The sequence below is a fragment of the Acomys russatus genome, chromosome 17 (genome assembly GCF_903995435.1).
Source record: "Acomys russatus chromosome 17, mAcoRus1.1, whole genome shotgun sequence".
In the NCBI taxonomy this organism is placed as follows: domain Eukaryota; kingdom Metazoa; phylum Chordata; class Mammalia; order Rodentia; family Muridae; genus Acomys; species Acomys russatus.
The window spans coordinates 41870678-41890622 of NC_067153.1; the positions used below are offsets into that span (position 1 = coordinate 41870678).

Here is a 19945-nt window from a genome sequence, read left to right on the forward strand (position 1 = left end):
TGCCTTCTGCCAGTAGCTAGGGCGTCCAGCTTATGAGAAAGTGGGGCAATGCCAGGCCAGACATGGACTGAAAACCTAGAAACCATTGGCCAAATCCCTGTTGGGAGGGGCACCTCCTTCATGAGGATCCCCCCTCTGCACCCCAGGGATCCCACCCTGTGGGACTGGCTCAGCAGACCTATGAGACTGCTGCAATGAGCCTGAGGCCCAGCTACTTTCTCGTTCCCATGGCCATCTCAAGAAGCCACCGCTAAAAAACAAAACAAACAAAACCCACAACAGCTCAAACAGCAGATTTATTCTCACATTTCAGAGGCTAGAAACCAAAACATGTCCCACTGAGCTCAAGCCCAGCTGTCAGCAGAACCTGTCCCTGCTGGAGGTTCAGGAGGCGATGTGCGAGCTGTCCTCCAGCTTCTTCCTCGGCTTCTCACATCCACATGGCAGCTCTCTGGGATGACTGACGCAGGGCGCCCTCTCCTCTAAAGCCCTCTAGTTACATAGCTGTGAGGCCTCTTGCCACACCATCTAAGGCCTGGAGGTTCCTGGGATGAGGACTGGGCACATGAGCCACTACCTTCCTTCCTCTGACCACTAGGCTGCAAACGGATCCCCATTCGTAGTGTTTCAGTGACTGGGAGGAAAGAGCGGAGATCTTTCTTTGGGCTAAACAGGGTCCTTCCTAACCTTACAAAGACCTAAGAATCGGTCACGTCCCTCTGCTGCTCAGAGGCACCCATGCAGGGCAGCGTCTCCTTGAAAGTCAGGTACTGGGTTAAACTTAAGTGCTGGTGTGAGGGGCAGGGCCAGCTTAGAGATCCAGAACAACAGGGTGCAGACCCAAAGCCAGATGATGAGGTGAGAAGAAATAGAGGGCTCTGGGGCGTGCCCAGGGCATGGGGAGCCACAGGAGGAGTAGTGTCTGCTAGGACAGCACTGTGGGCCCGGGGTGTGGCGACAGAGGCTGGCACTACGCAGCGGGAGCTGGGGCTGTGGTCCTGGCCCATTGAAAGGATGCGGGCCTGCCTGAGAACAGCTCTGCCCTCAGCATCTCTGGGGCTTTCCCTGTGCCGAAAGCAGAGGGCAGGAGGGTGGTGGCAGAGCAAGGAGGAGCCTCCCTTGCTACCTCTTCTCCATGCTCTGCATCTGCAGACTGAGGGAGGTGAAGCTGGCCAAGAGGTCCGTCACTTCATCCACCTGCAGGGAGACACTGCAGCTGACCCAGGGGCGGCTCACCCAGGCACAGAGCACAGGCACCGCCGCTCTTCAGGGCGTACAAATGCTTCCCCATCTCGGGTCTCAATGACTAGGACGAGGGCTGGAGACTTTTGTGTTGGGCTCAGCAGAGTCCTTGGCCAGTGACGGCTCTGACTATGGGTTCTTCCTGGACATCAGATGGTCTGGGACTGCCCCAGAGGGCAGGGACATGAGCACATACCAGCCATCTCAGCTTCAAACGAAGTGGACAGAGGCCATGAGGGTCGTGGTGATGGCAGCACCCCAGGCCCCGTTTCGTTCTGATATAAGGGGCTGGGCTTGACTGGCTGAGGCTCTTGCAGGGTCCCGGGGCTGAGCTCACCTGTTCTTTGGTACTTGTCATCTGGAGGCGGGTACAGAGGTCATCCAGCCGTTCCCGCTGTTCATGCCGTCCCAGACGCTCCAGGTACTCCCGAAGCATGTGAATGATCTGGAAGGAGAGGAGGAGCTGAGCTGCTGGCTAGGAGGCAGGCATAGGCCCAGTGTGCCACAATTAGCATAATGGAGCAGAGCTAGCGGGGGTCAGTGAGGTCAGAGCCCTTCCCAGAGGCAAGCTGTGTGGTCAGCACAGTTCCCATTGAGGAAGGGACCACTGACCTGCTTCACCTCCAGCCGGACGGCCTCCAGGCACTGCGAATGGCCCTCCTGTAGGATGTTCAGCTTCGACTTGGCCAGGTGTAGGGGTGTGCGGCCAGCTCTGTCCAGGGCGTCTACCCGGGCCCCTGTGGCAACAGGTGTAAGTAAGCAGGCTGGGAATGAGAGTGAGAAAAGGGCGGGAGAAGGGGGAGGGGCCACATACCTCCTCGAAGCAGCGTGGTGATAACAGGCACATGGTTGGTGCAAGCCGCTGCGAAAGAAGAGAGACTTAAGGACCACAACTGTGGGGAGCAGGGGAAAGCCGTGTCTCTGAGTGTGCCTGTGTCACCTCTTGAGACAGTGTCACCAGAGCAGTATGCTCTATTGGGTAGGACTCGGGTCAAGCCCAGTTTTCTCCCTGTATAGCTGAGGAAACTGAGGCCTGGAGATAAGATACAGTAAACAGAGGTGTCTGCAGCCAGTCCAGGGAGCACAATAGCCCTGTCCAGCACACAGCCTACTGTGAATGGATGGTCTGTGGGACCCAGACTGTGGGGCCCAGACTGTGGGGAATGCACTCGAGGTTCAGGTCCTGCCAGGATGCTAGGAGATACTTCTGGGAGCCTGTAGAACCCAAGGCTTTTACGTATTAGAAGTCTACCTTGTGGTGGCATTTGAGGACTTACCCAGGTGCAATGGCGTGTTGCCCAGACCATCCTGTTGGTTGGGATCAGCCCCATGGTCCAGGAGTAGCTGCACTGAACACAGAAAAACCTAGGATATACTTATTGATAGAGGTTTCCACCAACTAAACCTCACCTGGAAGCCAGTAGAGGTTTGCTTTGAGTGTCGAACGCAGAATCCAGACATGGCTATCCATGTTGTTGCATGCATCAGGGTTTAGGTGCAGGACCCCAAAGGTCAGGAACCAAGGACGACTCTAGGAGGGTCTCTTGACCTCTCGGTCCTAGCTGACTGAGGAAAGCACTGGGAAAGCTCCTGAAGATCTTCCTGTTTCCCCCACAGCCATGAGAGCCAGGCCACAGACCATGCTGTGTTCCACAATCACCTCCCCCTCTTCAGCAGTCCTAGGCCACCTCATGTCGCCAGGGCTTGCCAACACCCAGCTGGACTCACTTAGGCTCAGGTTGTTGTACAGGGTGGCCAGGCTAAGTATCACAAAAAACCAAAAGCTATTCCAGAGGGACTTGTCAGAGATGAAAGGTAAACAGTAACATCGCCATACTGTCACATTTCTAGACAAAAAGAAGAGGCTATCTTTGTGGGCTAGGCAAAGATCTGTAAAGAGTCACACATAGAAAAAAACCACTCAGGCAGATCGCTGTGAGTTTGAGGCCAGCCTGGTCTACAAAGTGAGTTCACGACAGCCAAGGCTACACAGAGAAACCCTGTCTCAAAAAACAAGAAGAAGAAAAGAAAAAAAAAAAAAAAAAAACACTAACCATAGGAAAGGAACATGGAACTATAGCTGGGGCTGGTGGCTCAGGCCTGGGAAGCTAGCTACTTATGCTCTGAGGCTGGAGGGTCTCAAGTTCAAGGCTATCTGGGTTGTAGCATGAGGTCAAGGCCAGCCTGGACAACTAAGACCCTGTCTCAAAATAAAAAGTACAGCCGGGCATGGGGCACTCGCCTTTAATCCCAGCACTCAGGGAGGCAGAAGCAGGCAAATCGCTGTGAGTTCGAGGCCAGCCTGGTCTACAAAGTGAGTACAGGGTTGCACAGAGAGAGAGAGAGAGAGAGAGAGAGAGAGAGAGAGAGAGAGAGAGAGAGAGAGAAAGTAAAGAAAGAAAGAAAGAAAAGAAAAGAAAAAAGGCTGCCTCGTGAGGCAGCAGGGAGGCAGCTGGGATATAGCTTAGGGGTAGAGAGAGCAGTTGCTAACACGAGTGAGGCCCCTGAGCTCAATCCCAGGACCACAAAAGAAAGAAAAGGGGGGAAATAAAGCTGGCCCAGGTTTACATACACTTATAGTCCTAGCACTCAGCAGAGGGAGGCAGGCGATCAGCTTACGATCATTCTCAGTAATACAAGTCTGAGGCCAGCCTGAACTTCCTGTTACACACACACACACACACACACACACACACACACACACACACACACACACTATATTCACTAACAAGGACCTCTGTTCACTAAATGACTACTCACCAAGCCCGACATGGTGGCACACACCTGTAATCCTGGCACTGAGGGTTCTTTTCAAACAAGTCTTCCTTACTCTACAGCCCTGAGCCCCCTGAGGCATGCAGACAGCAATCCCTCACCCATTCTGTTCAGAAAATGTCACTGGCTTTGACCAGCACCTGTGGCCTCCCCAGGACTCACCAATCTGGTCATTGCCATTGCAGGAGGCAAAATGGAGGGCCGTCCGGCCTTTGTCATCAGCTGCGCAGGGATCTGCACCATCTTCTAGCAGCTGCTGCACTGACCACCAAGATGGGGGAGGAGAAGGGGAGAAACAGTAGTGTTAGCTATGCCTCAGTCCCCAGGGATGGGCAACGATGCTCCAGATGAGCTATCCATAACTCACAGGAAAGGTGGTCCCTCCTCGATGCTGGCCCCACAGGGACTACTAGGCCCATGGGGACTTCTCTTGTCTATGTTTAACCTATGTGTCTAGGGATCCACTAGAATGTCAGAAGGAGCCCTTGATTTCCATGGTAGGAGCTGCAGTCACCGTAATTTGAGCATAGGCCAAGGCCCCATCCCTTGGTCTCCGCTTAGATACATATGCATTTCAGCTGGACACAGTTGCCCAACTACTTACTGCCTGGTACTTACTTGGCTCTCAAGTAAGCACTTTGAAGGGGAAAGAATTCCAAACTAAGCTAAGCAAGACGAGTGCGCAGCCATCAGCATGAGGTGGTGGCAGGCGCTGGGCTAGGGATAGGTATGGAGCCTGGACTTGCATAGCAGTCACCAGAAAATGGCCATCTGCAGAGCTGCTCAGTGGGGATAATGGATGTGCTATTCCATCTGACAGTGCAGAGGCCCTGGAAAGGGGGAGGCATTATACACTAATGACCGTGTCCTACGGAAGTGGGGAAATTGCTGCCAGCCATTTTTGAGTCAGTGACATTTCAGTCTCCTTTCCCCAGTAGCCCCCTCAAGGACCTGAGTCCTTCCAGCTGAAGTGCAAACTGCTTCCTGCCCATGCAGCTCTCCTCAGCTGAGTCAGCCTCTTCTTTTCTCTCTCCCATTTCTCCCATGTCCGGTTCATCCTGTTCCTTAACTGCAAGAGACTGTAGTCCTTTGCTGTACAGTGCACTCAGCGTTCTGGCCAAGCGAGGTGTCACATCCACGCCACAGACCAGGACACTTTGCCAAGCGATGCAGCATAAAGGTTCAGTGGCCACACTGACCCAGGCGACAAGGAGCGAAGCGCATCACTGCTGTGTTTTGCTGGTCTGGGTTTTGAACTCGTGTCACTTTATAGTCTTCCTCTTCATCCATGTTATAGGGTTATAGCTTTGGCATGAAGCATAGTGTCCTGTAAGTGCTTACTCAGTTAGTGCTGCTGACTGGCTGGTTGGGCATGGTGGCACATTCCTATAACCACAGAGACGGAGGCAGGACTATCAGAAGTTCAAGACAGTAGCCCAAACCCTATTCTCTTGCCACATATTAGAGATAGCTTTAAAAAAAAAAAAAAAAAAAAAAAAAAAAAAGGCCTGGTGGACAGGAAGATGCAGTAGGTAAGGTACTTGTCACCAAGACTGATGACCTGAGTGCAGTCCCACATGGTAGTTGTCCTTTGACATCTGCAAGCACACCATGGCACATGCTCCCCCAGATAATAAGCATTAAAATAATGTCTAAGCTGGGTAGTGTAGTGTACGCTTTTAATCCCAGCACTCAGAAAGCAGAGGCAGGTGATTCTCTATGAGTTCGAGGCCAGCCAGGACTACAGATCAAGTTCCAGGGTAGCTACGGTTAAACAGATAAACCAGGTCTCAAAAAGCAACAACAACAATGACAAAAATAATAATTAATAATAATGTCTATTTTGGGGGTGTGTTCAAGACAGGGTTTCTCTGTGTAACCTTGACTGTCCTGGGTTCACTTTGTAGACCAGGCTGGCCTCGAACTCACAGCGACCTGCCTGCCTCTTTATCCCAAGTGCTGGGATTAAAGGCGTGCGCCACCACACCCAGCTTAATGTCTTTTTTTTTTTTTTTTTTTCAAATCTTTCTAAGGTGATGTTCAAATATCCCAAAACATTAAATACCATGGCAAACAGACCAAGATGAGAAGTGGACCAGCTTTCCAGGCTATGGGCCTGTTGATAACTGTTACGCCAAAGACAAGGGAACCATCTGAAAGCAGGTCCCTGAGGTAACTGTCCCCAACCCCATGCTTGCTGGAAGTGGGCTCCTGTAACCCCGGCCCTTCATCAATGTTGACATCTTACCTGTTGCCCACAATGTCCCACCACCACAACAAAACACTGTACACTGGAGGGAGGCAGAATAATAACGCCCAGATTTTGTGGATATGCTACGTTAAGTCAAAAGTAATTTTGTACATCTGCCTAAGGCCAAAGACACTAAGATGTGGAGACAATATGGGATTAGCCAGGCTCAAAGGAACTGAATAAATCCTTAAAACCAGGGGACCTTTCCCACTTTAAAGACGAGAGAGAGGGCAAGATGAGGACTCAGCCCACTCTTTCAGGCTTTGTAGATGAGAATGAGGCCTGACTCCAGCAAACATGGCCACTTAGAAGCTGCAAAGCACGGAGAGACAGATTCTTCCCAAGAGCCTCCAGAAAGAAATGCAGTCTGGCTGACAACTGGAGTTGAGCCTGGCGGGGACCCCTGGGTAGGACGTGTGAGCTGCAGAACTGCACACTTTCCTTGTGTTTCTGAGCGCTGACCTTGGGTCATTTGTTAAGGCCACTATGATGGTTAACTCCGTCACCTGGGAGATTAGAAAATCACATGTGAGTGTGAACCTATGACACTGTCCCATAGGCTACAGGCCCAGAAGGAAGGGAAAGGGAGAGAGGCTGAGAGTACACACTTGCTTTCTCTGCTTCCTGACACAGTGACATTAACGTCTCTTCCACCATGCCCTCCCAGCAATGACCAATAAACACTCGTCTTTTGTTTTTGTTTTTTTAATTTACTCATCTTTTTTGTGTTTGCTGTGTCTATGGTATATGTTCATGGTGTGTTTGAGTGCATGTGCCTATGTGTGTGCAAGCAGAGACCAGAGGAGGGCATCAGGGTTTGTCCACCACTTGCCACCTCATGACTCAAGGGCTCTCTCATTGAACCTGAAGCTTCCTGTTTCAGTTGGATGGCTGTCCATCATGCTCCTAGAATCCACCTGTCACCAACCGCATACTCCTGGAATTACAGGCGCATGCCTGACTTTTATACATGGGTCCTGGGCATTTGAACTCAGGTCTTCTTGCTTTTACAGCAAGTGTTCTTAGCCACTGAGTCATTCCTCAGGCCAGATCTATTATTGTTATCTCCCTGGGTATCCCAGGCTGTGTTAGAACTTGTGTAGACCAGACTGACCCTAATTTGTGATCCAACTACCTTTGCCTCCTGAGGGCTGGGATTAATGGCAAACCCCACCACACTGAGGTATGAATGGAGTAAGTGATCTGAGGACTAAAAGACCTAAATCACGAGCAAAAGAAATCTCCTACAGCAGCCATTATAAATTAACATACCATGTCTCCCTGACACATAAGAGTATTGTTAGTAAAGGCGGGCATGGTGGAGCACCTCTTTAATCCCAGCACTCAAAAAACAAAAAACAAACAAAAACCAAGAGTATTGTTAGTGGATTAAATTATTATTATTATTATTGGTGGTGGTGGTGGTGTTTGCCCAGAAGTTGGCCTTGTATGGCTGATGCTCTACCTCAGTTAGGGAATACTCAGAAGCAACAACAAAAAGCCAGTTGCAGTGTCCAGAAGGGAACCCCACCCATGCTTGTCAGATGCCCCGACAATAACAGGTCTAAGCCAAGCAGTCGTGGTGGTGTACACCTCTAATCCAGGCACACAGGAGGCAGAGACAGGCGGATCTCTGAATTTGAGGTCAGCCTGGTCTACAGAGCAAGTGCCAGGACACCCAGGGTTACACAGAGAGATTTTTTCCAAGACAGGGTTTCACTGTGTAGCCTTTGCTGTTCTGGACTCACTTTGTAGACCGGCTAGCCTCGAACTCACAGAAATCCACCTGCCTCTGCCTCCCAAGTGCTGGGATTACAGGCATGCACCACCATGTCCGGCTGAGACCCTGTTTTGAAAAACCAAAGCAAACAAAACAGGCCTAAGGATCAGCTACTGAGTTGCCTGGTGCCAGATGATCACCGGGCAATCAAAGTGGAACTTTCACTCTTGGGAGCCAAAAGTTCCAAAATGGGCAACTCTTCTTTGCTGAGGGCTATGCTGAGTCCCAGGGATTAAAACAAAAACAAAAACAATACCAGATGGGCATGGTGGCCCACGCCTTTAATCCCAGAACGGGGAGGCAGAGGCAGAAGGATCTGTGGGAGTTCCAGGACAGCCTGGTCTACAAAGCAAGTCCAGGACAGGCAAGGCTACACATAGAGAAACCCTGTCTCAAAAAATCAAACCAAATCCAAAAGAGGGAAGAAACCAGACATGGTCACCAGCATCAGGAAGCACACCAGGTGGTAAGGACTGACACCAGGGAATTCTGGGAGCATGGTGAGAGACGACCTACACCTTACTTCCATTCTGCACAGTGACTTCAGAGTCAGGGAGATTTATAGTGAGCATGCTCCAAGGGAGTGAGGGTGAGCTGGCCAACTGCACAGCCACGGAGCCCATGGCTTTCCCCTTCCCCACCAGCCCATAGGTCCCACTGTGCACACTCACCTGTTTCTACATCATTGGCATTGGCCGAGTCTCTCAGCCTCTTCAGAGCTATAAAGAGATGAGTGACAGTTAAAACAAGAAAAATGGCCATAACAAAACAGAAAGCGCATGGCTTCCGAGCTTTCTCTAATGTCCCACAGCAGCCCTGAAAGGCAAAGAGGCCAGGAGAGAAACCACTAGCCTGGGGACAAGGAGAAACCGGAACTGGGCTGCTGCTGGAGAGACCACTCTCTGTAGCAAATCTGACTTCTGGAGCCAGATCTGATTTCTGCCGCTTGTGGTAGCTGGTGACCTTGAGCAAGCCAGTTACTTACCCTGCGCCTCAGCCTATTTATCTGTAAAACAAGGCTGAGTTGTTCTGCCAGCTCCACGTTGTTACAAAGAAAAGTGAGATAAGTTTTTTGAAGAGAAAGAATGAGAGGGTTTATTTAGTCCTTGGTGAGCTAATCACACTCAACCTCTTATTATTCGACTCCAAAGCAGGTCATTCCTCAAAGACTTAGCAAACTTGGTAACTCCTAAGCAGAAGCTTTCCCCTTTTCAGCAGCATTGCTTCTATTGTAGAACTAACAGGAAGCAATGCCTTAGTTGTCAGAGAATGGTCAAAAAATCTGATATATAACAGACACGACTGCATACATCCACATGCCACTTTTTTGTTTTTACAGCACTTTGAAATTCTTTTTTAAAAGCATTTATTTGTTTTTATTTTATGTGCATTGGTGTTTTGCCTGCATGTGTCTGTATGTCAGATCCCCTGAAAGCAGAGCTTCAGACAGCTGTGAGCTGTCATGTGAGTACTGGGATTTGAACCCTGGATCCTCTGGAAGAGCAGCTAGTGCTCTTGACCACTGAGCCATCTCCCCAGCCCTGAAATTCTCTTTTAATCTTTATAACACTAAGACACCAGGTCAAATGGTGTTAAGTCTAAAAAGAGACCTTAAAACTTTCCATTCTTAGCTGGGCCCAGTGGAGCACGCCTGTAATCCCAGTATCCTGGGAGGCAGAGAGAGGCAGAAGGATCTCTGTGAGTCCAAGGCCAGCCTGGTCTACAAAGCGAGTCCAGGACGGCCAAGGCTACACAGAGAAACCGTATCTTGAAAATAAATAAACAAAACAACTTCCCATTTTTAATTCTTCTGCATCCCATTTTCCCTTTCACCCTTAAGTGCAGAAAACAACATAGCAGACATTTCAGGGCAGTGTGGCTGGCCTAGGTTGGAATACTGGCACAGCCTGTAACTGTGTGACTTGGAATCAGGATGTCCAATAGTAATCACTGGAGTTGGCAGCCGATAATGTATAGAGTATAGAGACCCTGAGATGGTTCAACAGGAAAAGATGCTTGCTACAAACCTCCTGAGTGTAACCATCACTGTGGGCCTGGAACCTGCTACTTAGACCAGGCTAGCTTTGAACTCACACAGATCTTCTTGCCTCTGCCTCCTGAGTGCTGGGATTACTCTTGTGCAGCACCACACCTGGCTGTTTTTCTTGCTTAGAGTAAATTCTGTACAAGTCACTTCTCGTGGGTCACAATGTATCTCTTGAAAGGATAATTTTTAAAAAAATGTGTATCAGACAAGTGTTTGGCCCATCACAAAAGTACAATATATACGTTTAGAATCTTACCTAACTCTTTTTGTTGTTGTTGTTTCCAAGACATGATTTCTCTGTGTGTGGCCTTGACTGTCCTGGAATTCGATTTGTATACCAGGCTCACCTCGAACTCACAGAGATCCGCCTGGCTCTGCCTCCCAAGTGCTAGGATTAAGTGTGCGCCACCACCACCCAGCTGAATCTTACCTAACTCTTAACACCTTAGTAAGGCTGGGAGTGTACCCATTCTACAAATAGAAAACCCAGGCGAAAAGTGTCTGTTCATTGCTTAAGGTCCATGTGTGGAGTAGTGTGATTCAGATCTGTGCCTTCACACAAGTTGTTGGTACAGAGTGGCCACAGCCTCTGGGCATCCTTCTAGGAAGAAAAGTATTCCCCATCGTCCCACGCCATTGTCTACTAATAACCACCGTTGGGACTGTGAAGTTTTTATTTAGGTGTGGCCAAGTGGCCGAAGCCATGGTCCTAAGCAGCTCGAATACTACGATCACTCACAAGCGACCCCAGGGTACCCGACTGAGCTCACCGTGTACCTCCTTGCCCGTGGGCCCGAGCCTTCGGTGAGGTCTGGCAGCGCGCCTCAGCCGCCCCGCCGGGATCTTGCAGCGCAGTTCGTCCCGGGGCTCGGAGTCCTGCTGCCATAGGACCTGGAGGTAGCGCAACGGGGACTGGGCCCTGCCGGCCGCCCGGCCCGGGAGGCCTGCACCGCCGCCCAGCGCCGCGCCGAGGTCCGCGAAGGAGAACAGGCCTCCCGCTTCCGCCAGCGGCTCCGGCGCCACCGCGCACTCGCCGTCGGAGCTCGAGCGGCCGGATCGCGACTCGTCGTCCGCGCCTCCGCCGGTGGCTGCCATGGCAACGGCTAGGCGCGGGCCTAGCAGCGCCAGCCTCGTTCCCGAACGACCAACGGACCCGCTTCCCTCCTGGCTAAGCCTCGCTGACAGCAGGCGGGAGGGCGGGGCCTGCAACCAGGGCAACAGAGTGGGGCTGGACCGCGCCAGGGCGTCGAACCAATCAGAGCTTGCCTAGCCTGCCCGGCCCAGCCAATCATGCAAGGAAGGCAGAGCGCTAGGAGAACACTGGTTTTCGGTAGTGTGACTGACGGTCCTAGGACCCAATTACAAATTTGAATTGCCTATGCACTAGGGTGTTGCCCCTGGGAGCCAATAAAATCGTTGAGTTTGGGGACATTTCCCTCTCCCCCCCCAACTTCTTCCATTTCATCCTGTTGTAGCGCCACAAAAACGACTGGCAAATGCACTAGCCAATCACGGTAAGATGCTCTCCAGCCAATTGGGGAGGAAAGTGAAGAAACCAAACTACTCTGGTGTTGGTATGTATTCAGTCAATGAACGCAAAACAAAACAAAATCCAGAATGCACAATAATTTGGAGGTATCATCATGAAGTAGTTGATAATAGTTTCTAACGTAACAGATTTCGCTTCATCAGAGTTCTTTTGCCCCACTTCGAGATCATTGCTTTAACAAAAAATTACATTCAATGTAATTATACAAGAGTAGGCAGATTAGTGCAGAGTTATTGCTTAGCCTTGAAAGTCCTACCTAACACTGGCCTGCACCTGACCGAACGGGGCAGCAATTACACAGATAGACAGATCTGGTCAATTCGTAAATCAAATAGAAAACACTTGAGAGACCAAATAAATAAATTCCTTGTGTTTCTAGTCCTGTTCTATCTATCCCAAGTATGTGATCTGGGGGTAACTTCTTTGAGCCAGTCTTTCCATCAGTAGTTGTTCTAAGTAGAATATGGATACCAGCTCAGGCCAGACTTTCTTTCTTTCTTTATTTCGTTCTTTCTTTCTTTCTTCCTTCCTTCCTTCTTTGGTGTTTTTTCTTTCTTTTGGTTTTTTTTGAGACAGAGTTTCTCTGTGTAGCCTTGGCTGTCCTAGACTTGCTTTGTAGACCAGGCTGACCTCAAACTCACAGCAATCCACCTGCCTTTGCCTCCCAATGTTGGGAGTGCTAGGATTACAGGTGTGTACCTCTGCCTACCAAGTGCTGGGATTAAAGGCGTGTACCACCACGCCGGGCTCTTTTCTTGGTTTTTTAAGACAGGCTTTCTCTGTGTAGCCTTGGCTGTCCTGGAACTTGTTTCGTAGACCAGACTGGCCTCGAACTCAGAGATCCACTTGCTTCTGCCTCCCAGAGTGCTGAGATTAAAGGCATGTGTCACCACTGACCAGTCAGACCCATCTTTCTTGCCTTGATTTGTTTTCCTTCATAGTATGTTAGAAATTGACAGCAACAATAAATAAATAAAAAATTTAAAAAGAAAGAAAAAAGAAATTGGCAGCCAGCAAGATGGACAGCAATTCTTTATCTGTTGTTGTGACCGTTTGGGAGTCAAATGATCCTGTCACAGTGTTAGGGTCCTGAATGCACTAAAGAAAAGACCTCAGATTCAAATAGTATGCTAGCAACAGTTTGCATACTGTTTATTTTACAGAAATCCAGCATGCTGGGGTCACCACTTAGGCATGATGGTGACCCCAAGGTGAGCTCACAGGCTTTTCTTAAAGAATCTTGGGGCATTCAGATTGGTTAGCCAATCTTTAACATGATTGGAGCATTTAAACTAGAAAGCCTAGGCAAGCTGAGTAACTGTGGGCGACCCTAGTCAGCGGTCCTGAGCTAATCATAAGGCAGAAGATTTCCAGACCGGCAGTAATTCTTCCTTAAGTAATTAGTATAGCAGTAAACTAACCTAAACAAACTTGTCTTCCTCCAGCCAGGTAACTAGGCTGTCTCTGATTGGCTGCCCGTTCTCTGCAGCATTTCCAGGGTCTGCTGAGCTCATTTCTGAGGAATGGGGACTTAGGCCTGTTCTGAACCAGTAAGAAACCAAAGCCTGCCGTGGAGTAGGCTTGGTCCCTAGATCAAGCCTTTTGGGCCTTCAGTGTTCTTCAGGGCTCTAGAATAGGGGTCCCTCTGGGGTCCCACAAGAGAAGTTGTCTAAAATCATCTGCGTATCAGGTATCTACATTATGATTCATAACAGGAAAAAAATTATAGTTATGAAGTAGCAACAAAAATAATTCTGTGGTCGGGGATCACTGTTGCAGGATGTTTGATCACACTGAGAGGGCCTGGTAAGATAGGTCTAGCCAACTCTATGACAGTTTTCAGTTTCTTATTAGCTTGGAGTAGGCCAGCTTGGTCTACACAAAGAAATCCTGTCTCGAAAAAACCAAACAACAACAACAAAACCCACAAAAACACAAAGCTGAAAGCCAACATATACAAGCAAAGGGCCCATAATACAGAAATGCCCAAACAACACAATATAAAAACAAAAACTTTCCAAAAGTACTGTTGAATTCATTTGGTGTTAGCCAACTACTCCTGGGTATGGGGCCCTCCCTGAAGAATGGCTAATATATCCCTGAGACTTCATTGAAGAAAATTGTGTCTTTGCAATCTGGTATCAATTGCAGACAGCTTCTTAGCTAAGGGTGGGAGCCCGTGCTCACTTCCACCTCTCATCGATGGGGCCCCATCTGGCCCACAGTCTCTGTGGGTTCATATGTGTATCAGTCCTTTTGAGTTTGAAGGACACTGTTTGCTTAGAGTCACCCATCACCTCTGGTTCTTTTTGTTGTTGTTTTGTTCTGAGACAGAGTTTTCTTATGTAGTCCTGGCTGTCTTGGAACTCAGAGACTCACCTGCTTCTACCTCCCAAAGGCTGGGATTAAAGGTATTCACCACTGGGCTGAATTTGTTGTATTAAAATTTGACAATAGCTCTAATAGTTGTACTTTAGCCTGTAACCTTAATTTGATTTATGTTCCTTCCCCTAACTATGACATCTTGTTTTTCTAGTCAGGGAGATTTCCCGAACACAAGGCCCTTGGGTCTTGGAAATTCCATTGACTCCTATGACTTTAGACTTAGCCAATGAGTTTAAAGGTTAGAGAGTACTTCTTTGTTTGGATAGCCTAAATATTGCACATGCACCTGTTTGTGGGGTTTCCCATATAAAAACTGACCCTGGAAACCACCTGGGGTCGCAGATCCAGCTTCCTGAGTCTGGCTGCATCCCTAGCTAGCTAGCCTTGAAAATTCTGTGGTGAATGAAACGGGGCTTCTGTTTGACTTACACTGCTGAGCCCTCATTATTCGTGAGACCTCAGACCCAGCAGGGGCATCAGGTCATACTGTTAAGAGACAATTGCCTGTGTCCAGGCATCTCACAAACAACCTGCATCCTGCTGGAAGGGTCAAAACTGAGCTCATGTTCCCAGACCCTGGAACCCACTCTTCTCTTGCTTCTGCAGGTGTTTCATATTTGTCTGTTTAACCAGTAAAGGATGGAAAGAAGTTGCCAATTATCTAAACTGAGGCGCACACACCGTAAACATATTGCCCGTGCTGACTCAAGTTGACTATGTGCAGCTTGCCATCCTGAATTCCTGGCCCAGGAGGGGATCTGACTGCAAAAACTGAGTCAAGGACCCTGAAACCAGGTGACCTGGATAAGACCCAGTCACCAGTGTTTATTTCCTTGCTCAACGCCTTGTGTCAAAATATGACAGGGATGAGCCGGGCGTCATGGCACACGCCTTTAATCCCAGCACTTGGGAGGCAGAGGCAGGTGGATCGCTGTGAGTTTGAGGCCAGCCTGGTCTACACAGTGAGACCAAGACAGCTAAGGCTAACACAGAGAGACCTTGTCTTGAAGAAACAAACAAACAGACAAACAAAACAAAAAAAAATATATATATATATGTATATTATATACACATATATATATATATACACATATATATATGATGGAACATGCTACAGCCCACACAGCTCCCCCCTCAGTTTTGGGTTCCATCCTTTAAAAATGCTGTACATTCAGGGTTGCAGTTCAGCTCCCGAGTCTGTTCTGCAGCCCTGATCTATCAGTAGTGGCCCGAGTACAGTAAGATTTTGTCATCTGCTTAAATACTTACTAAGATAAGATGAACATTTAAAGGCAAAGGCTGTTTTTGAGTCTGTGCTGTTGTCTCTGATGGGTCAGTTTTTGCTGCTTAAGTCAAATAAAAATCTTTGCTTTGCTGGATTCTTGTGATACCTTGGGTTGGTTTGGCTTTTTGGATCCCAGCATTACCAAGAGTGGGAAGTCCCAGGAAATGGGAGTGAGGCTGGGAGGAAGCGATCCTGCAAGCAGGCTGAGTAGGACAAAGAGTACGACTGGAATGAGATGAAAGAGCTATTGGAACAAGTGGTCGAGTCACTAGTGAATGGAGCTGGGGTAGGAGGAAAGGCTCCTGCAAGCAGTCTGTAACAGGACCAAGAATAAGTATAGACAGAGCTTACAGGGGACAGGTATAAACTGCTTGAGGCCCATGAGAGGCCAGGCCCTTCCCCTGAGGACCTTCAACCTCCAGGTTCCCCCCACAGAATACTCTAACTGCCCTAATGGCAGGACCCAGTCCCTACCCTACAGAGTAAAAAGCCCAGAGTGAAATCCCAACAGTCTCTGAGCTTGACCCAACCTTTGGACTTGAAATCCTATTAATACCCACCCTGGAAAGCTCCACGACCCCTCACCCTGTCTTGTGCTCTGCTTCTCACCTGAGCAGAGGCAGCCACTCCCCTGGGTTTTCCCCTCCCAATAAATCCCTTGTGTGAGGTTTGTTGTGCAGTGTGACTTTGTAGTATTCCCTGGCACTCGAATGCCCGACTGCCTTTCCCCTCAGAGCTGTAACAAATGACAGGAAGGATGGTGAGAGACTCCTTGCTGAGTCCCAGCCCAGTGTGGCTACTGGGAAGTCCCTGGTAGAAAGTGTTTCTGGGTATCCGAGGATGGCACAAAGGAAGGAACACAGACAGAGAGGGAAGGCTGAAAGGACCAGGAGGAAATAGCTAAGCCTCATCACGAAATCTTTTCAAAAAAGCAACCCTGGAGCCAGGTGGTGCTGGTGCACAGCTTTAATCCCAGCTCTTGGGAGGTAGAGACAGGTGAATCTCTGTGAGTTCAAAGCCAACCTAGTCTACAGAGCAAGTTTCAGGGCAGCCATGGATACAAAGAGAAACCCCTGTCTTGAATACCGCCCATCCCCTAAAAAAAAGCAACCCTGGGTCTTGAGAGACGGTTCATAGCTACGAGCACTGTCCAGAGGACCTGGCTGGGGGTCCCTGTACCCACAAGGAAATCACGTCTATAATTCTCTATCTCCAGTACCAGAGAATCTGGTACTTTCGGCCAGAGGTCCTGAGTTCAGTTCCCAGAAATCACTTGGTGCCCTCTTCTGGCCTGCAGGTGTACATGCAGGCAGACCACTGTATGCAGAATAAATAAATAAATACATACATACATACATAAGCCACACCACTCTGGAGGGAGGGAGGGAGGGAGGGACAGACAGAGACAGATACAGAGAGACAGAGAGAGACAGAGAGAAGAAGAAGAAGAAGAAGAAGAAGAAGAAGAAGAAGAAGAAGAAGAAGAAGAAGAAGAAGACCGCTGTGTGGAGGCACACACCTCTAATTCCAGCACTCAGGGAGGCAGAGGCAGGCAGATCCCTGAGTTTGAGGCCAACCTGGTCAACAAAGTGAGTGAGTCCAGGATAGCCAAGGCTACATAGAGAAACCCTGTCTCGGAAGAAAAAACAAAAAACTGAAAACACCCAAACACTTCCAATCTCAAAAAACCAAAGGGAGCGGGGGTGGGGAGGGGTGGGGGGCCCCACGCCTTTAATCTCAGCACTCGGGAGGCAGAGGCAGGTGGATCGCTGTGAGTTCAAGGCCAGCCTGGTCATCTACAAAGGGAGTTCAGGATAACCAAGGCTACACAGAGAAACCCTGTCTCGAAAAACCAAAATCCAAAAAACAAAAAACAAAAAACAAAAAACAAAAAAAACAAAACAAAAACAAAAAAACCAAAGGGGAGGGGGAATGCCTGCTACTCTACCAGCTCCAAGGTATCTCATACCCCACCAGGCATGCATGTGGCGCGCGCGCGCGCGCACACACACACACACACACACACACACACACACACACACACACTCCTCATTCACATAAAATATATAAAATATGATGGATAAATCTAAAAAATTTTAGCAAAGTAAAACAAACAAAAAATACTCAAATAGTATATTATTTGCAGCCAAGAATAATCTAGTCTTTTAAGTCTGTGGTAAAAGGAAAAGACACAATTTAGGATACAATATGGAGATAGCCTGCCCCTCTACTGGCCTTTTTAATTACCCTGTGTGCCTCAGTTTAGATTTTGCTTGATGTAGCCTATACCAGAGGATCCACAGTGATGCTTCTGGCTCTAGTTGGTAAAGTGCACGTGTAGGCTGGGGTAGGTAGGGCTTCAGAGATTCTGATTGGGGAAGAGAAACAAACGGAACAGGAGGTGAACTACAAACAAACCTCATGGCCATGGGAAAGGGAGCTTCAAACACATCCATATGAAAAGCCTGGACAGAGAATTTCCTACCTCAAACCCCGGGCAAAAGATCAAGAGGGAAAAAAGACAGCATCTTAGCTGCTAGATCCTCTACTACAGGAGCTCAGGGCTGCTCTGTTCCTTTGCCTCTGAAGTCCTGTCTTTAAAGTTGCCTTGCAAAATCAAACACCCTGGGATGAAAGATTGCACAGTCGCCAAGGGCTTTCATCTGCTCACTGAAGTTGCATCTCTAAGCTGAGTTAATGGGCTGTCAAGCAATGGACCTAGTCTCGACTCAAATGCAATTGTACAAATATGGCTTTAAATGGAAGCAAGAGGACAAAGGTCACTATTACAGTACAGATGACATGCTGGGGTCCTAGACAAGAACGATGGAACCAAGGTGGCGGCACTCTAGCTTATAGGAATATTTCTGAAAGCAGAATAAGATTTGCAGATGCATTGGATATAGAGTCGGGGTGGGAAGGATGGCTCTGGAGGTTTTGAGATGAGTAACGGTAGAGGGCACAGTGTCCTTGTGCTCACAGGAAACTAGGAATGTTAAGTACACAAACTCCTCTTTTCAAGGGTGTGCATACCTGTTTTCCACCCAGAAGGCTGGAGCTTTATGGTGCATATAGGATTGAGATAACTGTTGCCAGGAAAGCTTTTTCCAAAATTATATTGTACTTAAATATGTCTATAATAAACCGACCAGTGTCAGACTCTAGAGGTTTTAACCAGCATCGGCTAGCTAAGTCATGTTGAACCTGATTTCCTTTCTGGCCTCTCATCTTTCATTTCCCTTGCCAGCAGTAGCATTTTTGTGAGCCACCTGCCCCCTCCCCCACCTCCCCCTTACAAGCAATTGAAAAACTCAAGTTGTCCTTAATTGAGAAGGATTGAATCTGATAGAAAGAAGGTCAGTTTGGAATTGCTGTTGCTGTTGTTATTATTTAGTCCTGGCTATTCTGGTTCACTCTGTAGACAAGGGTGGCCCGGAACTCAGAGAGTGAGCGGTACATCTCTGCTTCTCAAGTGCTGCTAAGATTAAAGGCATGAGCCATCATGCCTGGCTATTATTATTATTATTATTATTATTATTTTTTTATTGATGCTAGGGATCAAACTCATAGCCTTACACATGCTATGAAGCCCTTTACCACTAATCTACAGCCCTAGGCTTGGGCATGCTACTTTTGAGGTGCCTTTTAGATACCCAATTTAGATACCTAATTACATGATCCAGTTTCAATAGTGGGGTCTTGGATGAAGACAGCATATAGGTGGTACTGAAGCCTACTGGACTAAATAAGCTCTAGGGAGTTAAGATAGACAGGTAGATAGAAAAGGACTTAGGGTTTAAGCCTGGAGTATGTGACTAGAGAGAAAAAAAGGAAAGCCACCACAAAGGATAATGAGAAAGAGGAGCCAATGAGGAAGGACCTCTCAGGGCTTTTATGATTCTCTTCGGTTCTGTATGTGTCTACAGTGTACGTCCTTGGCAGCTAGAGAGTTGGCTCAGTGGTTAAGACTCCTTGCTACTCCTGCAGAGGAACTGGGTTCAGTTATTAGCATCCTGGGAAGCTCATCACTGTCTGTAACCCTCTGACACCCTCTTCTGACTTCCAGAAGCACCTGAATGGACATGCATATAAATGCACACATTCATAAATAAAAATAAATCTTTTTAAAAAGATGTTCTAGAGTGCCAGGTGTGGTGGCACACACCTTTAATCCCAGCACTCTGGAGGCAGAGGCAGGCAGATCTCTGTGAGTTCAAGGCCAGCCTGGTCTACAAATCAAGTCCAGGACAGCCAAGGCTACACAGAAGGACAGCCAAGGCTACACAGAGAAACCCTATCCCAAAACACCCCACCCCCACCCCCACCAAAAAAAAAAAAAAAAAAAAAGCTGGGCATGGTGGCACATGCCTTTAATCCCAGCACTCAGGAGACCGAGGCAGGTGGATCGCTGTGAGTTTCGAGACCAGCCTGGTCTACAAATCAAGTCCAGGACAGCCAAGATAGCATAGAGAAACCCTGTCCTGAAAAAAACAAAAACAAAACAACAACAACAACAACAAAAAAGAAAGAAAGAAAGAAAGAAAAAGAAAAACTGAGCCTCAATGCACACAACTAAAATTCCAGGAACTTGTGAAGCGAAGGCAATTGAATGTGGGAGACAGCTTGGGTTG

General features: G+C 48.4%; 1 protein-coding gene across 1 annotated transcript; it reads right to left on the reverse strand.

Annotated features, from left to right (window-relative positions):
- Positions 1-830: 830 nt before the first annotated feature.
- Positions 831-11274, reverse strand: Ankrd54 (ankyrin repeat domain 54). Its single transcript, XM_051159950.1, has 8 exons — positions 10866-11274; positions 8720-8767; positions 4180-4278; positions 2520-2591; positions 2057-2104; positions 1855-1979; positions 1580-1687; positions 831-1197 (listed from the first exon to the last, which is right to left on the reverse strand). The coding sequence occupies exons 1-8, from the start codon at positions 11188-11190 to the stop codon at positions 1123-1125; spliced, it is 900 nt and encodes a 299-aa protein (XP_051015907.1). The 5' UTR covers positions 11191-11274; the 3' UTR covers positions 831-1122.
- Positions 11275-19945: the final 8671 nt, after the last annotated feature.

Bases quoted from the DNA above. Each gene is read 5' to 3' on its own strand.
- Ankrd54 (XM_051159950.1), bottom strand. From the start codon at position 11,190: ATGGCAGCCACCGGCGGAGGCGCGGACGACGAGTCGCGATCCGGCCGC. The intron at 4,279-8,719 runs GTGAGTGTGCAC...CTTGGTGGTCAG, and splicing joins TGCCAATGATGTAGAAACAG to TGCAGCAGCTGCTAGAAGAT. The intron at 2,105-2,519 runs GTAAGTCCTCAA...CTTCTTTCGCAG, and splicing joins CAACACGCCATTGCACCTGG to CGGCTTGCACCAACCATGTG.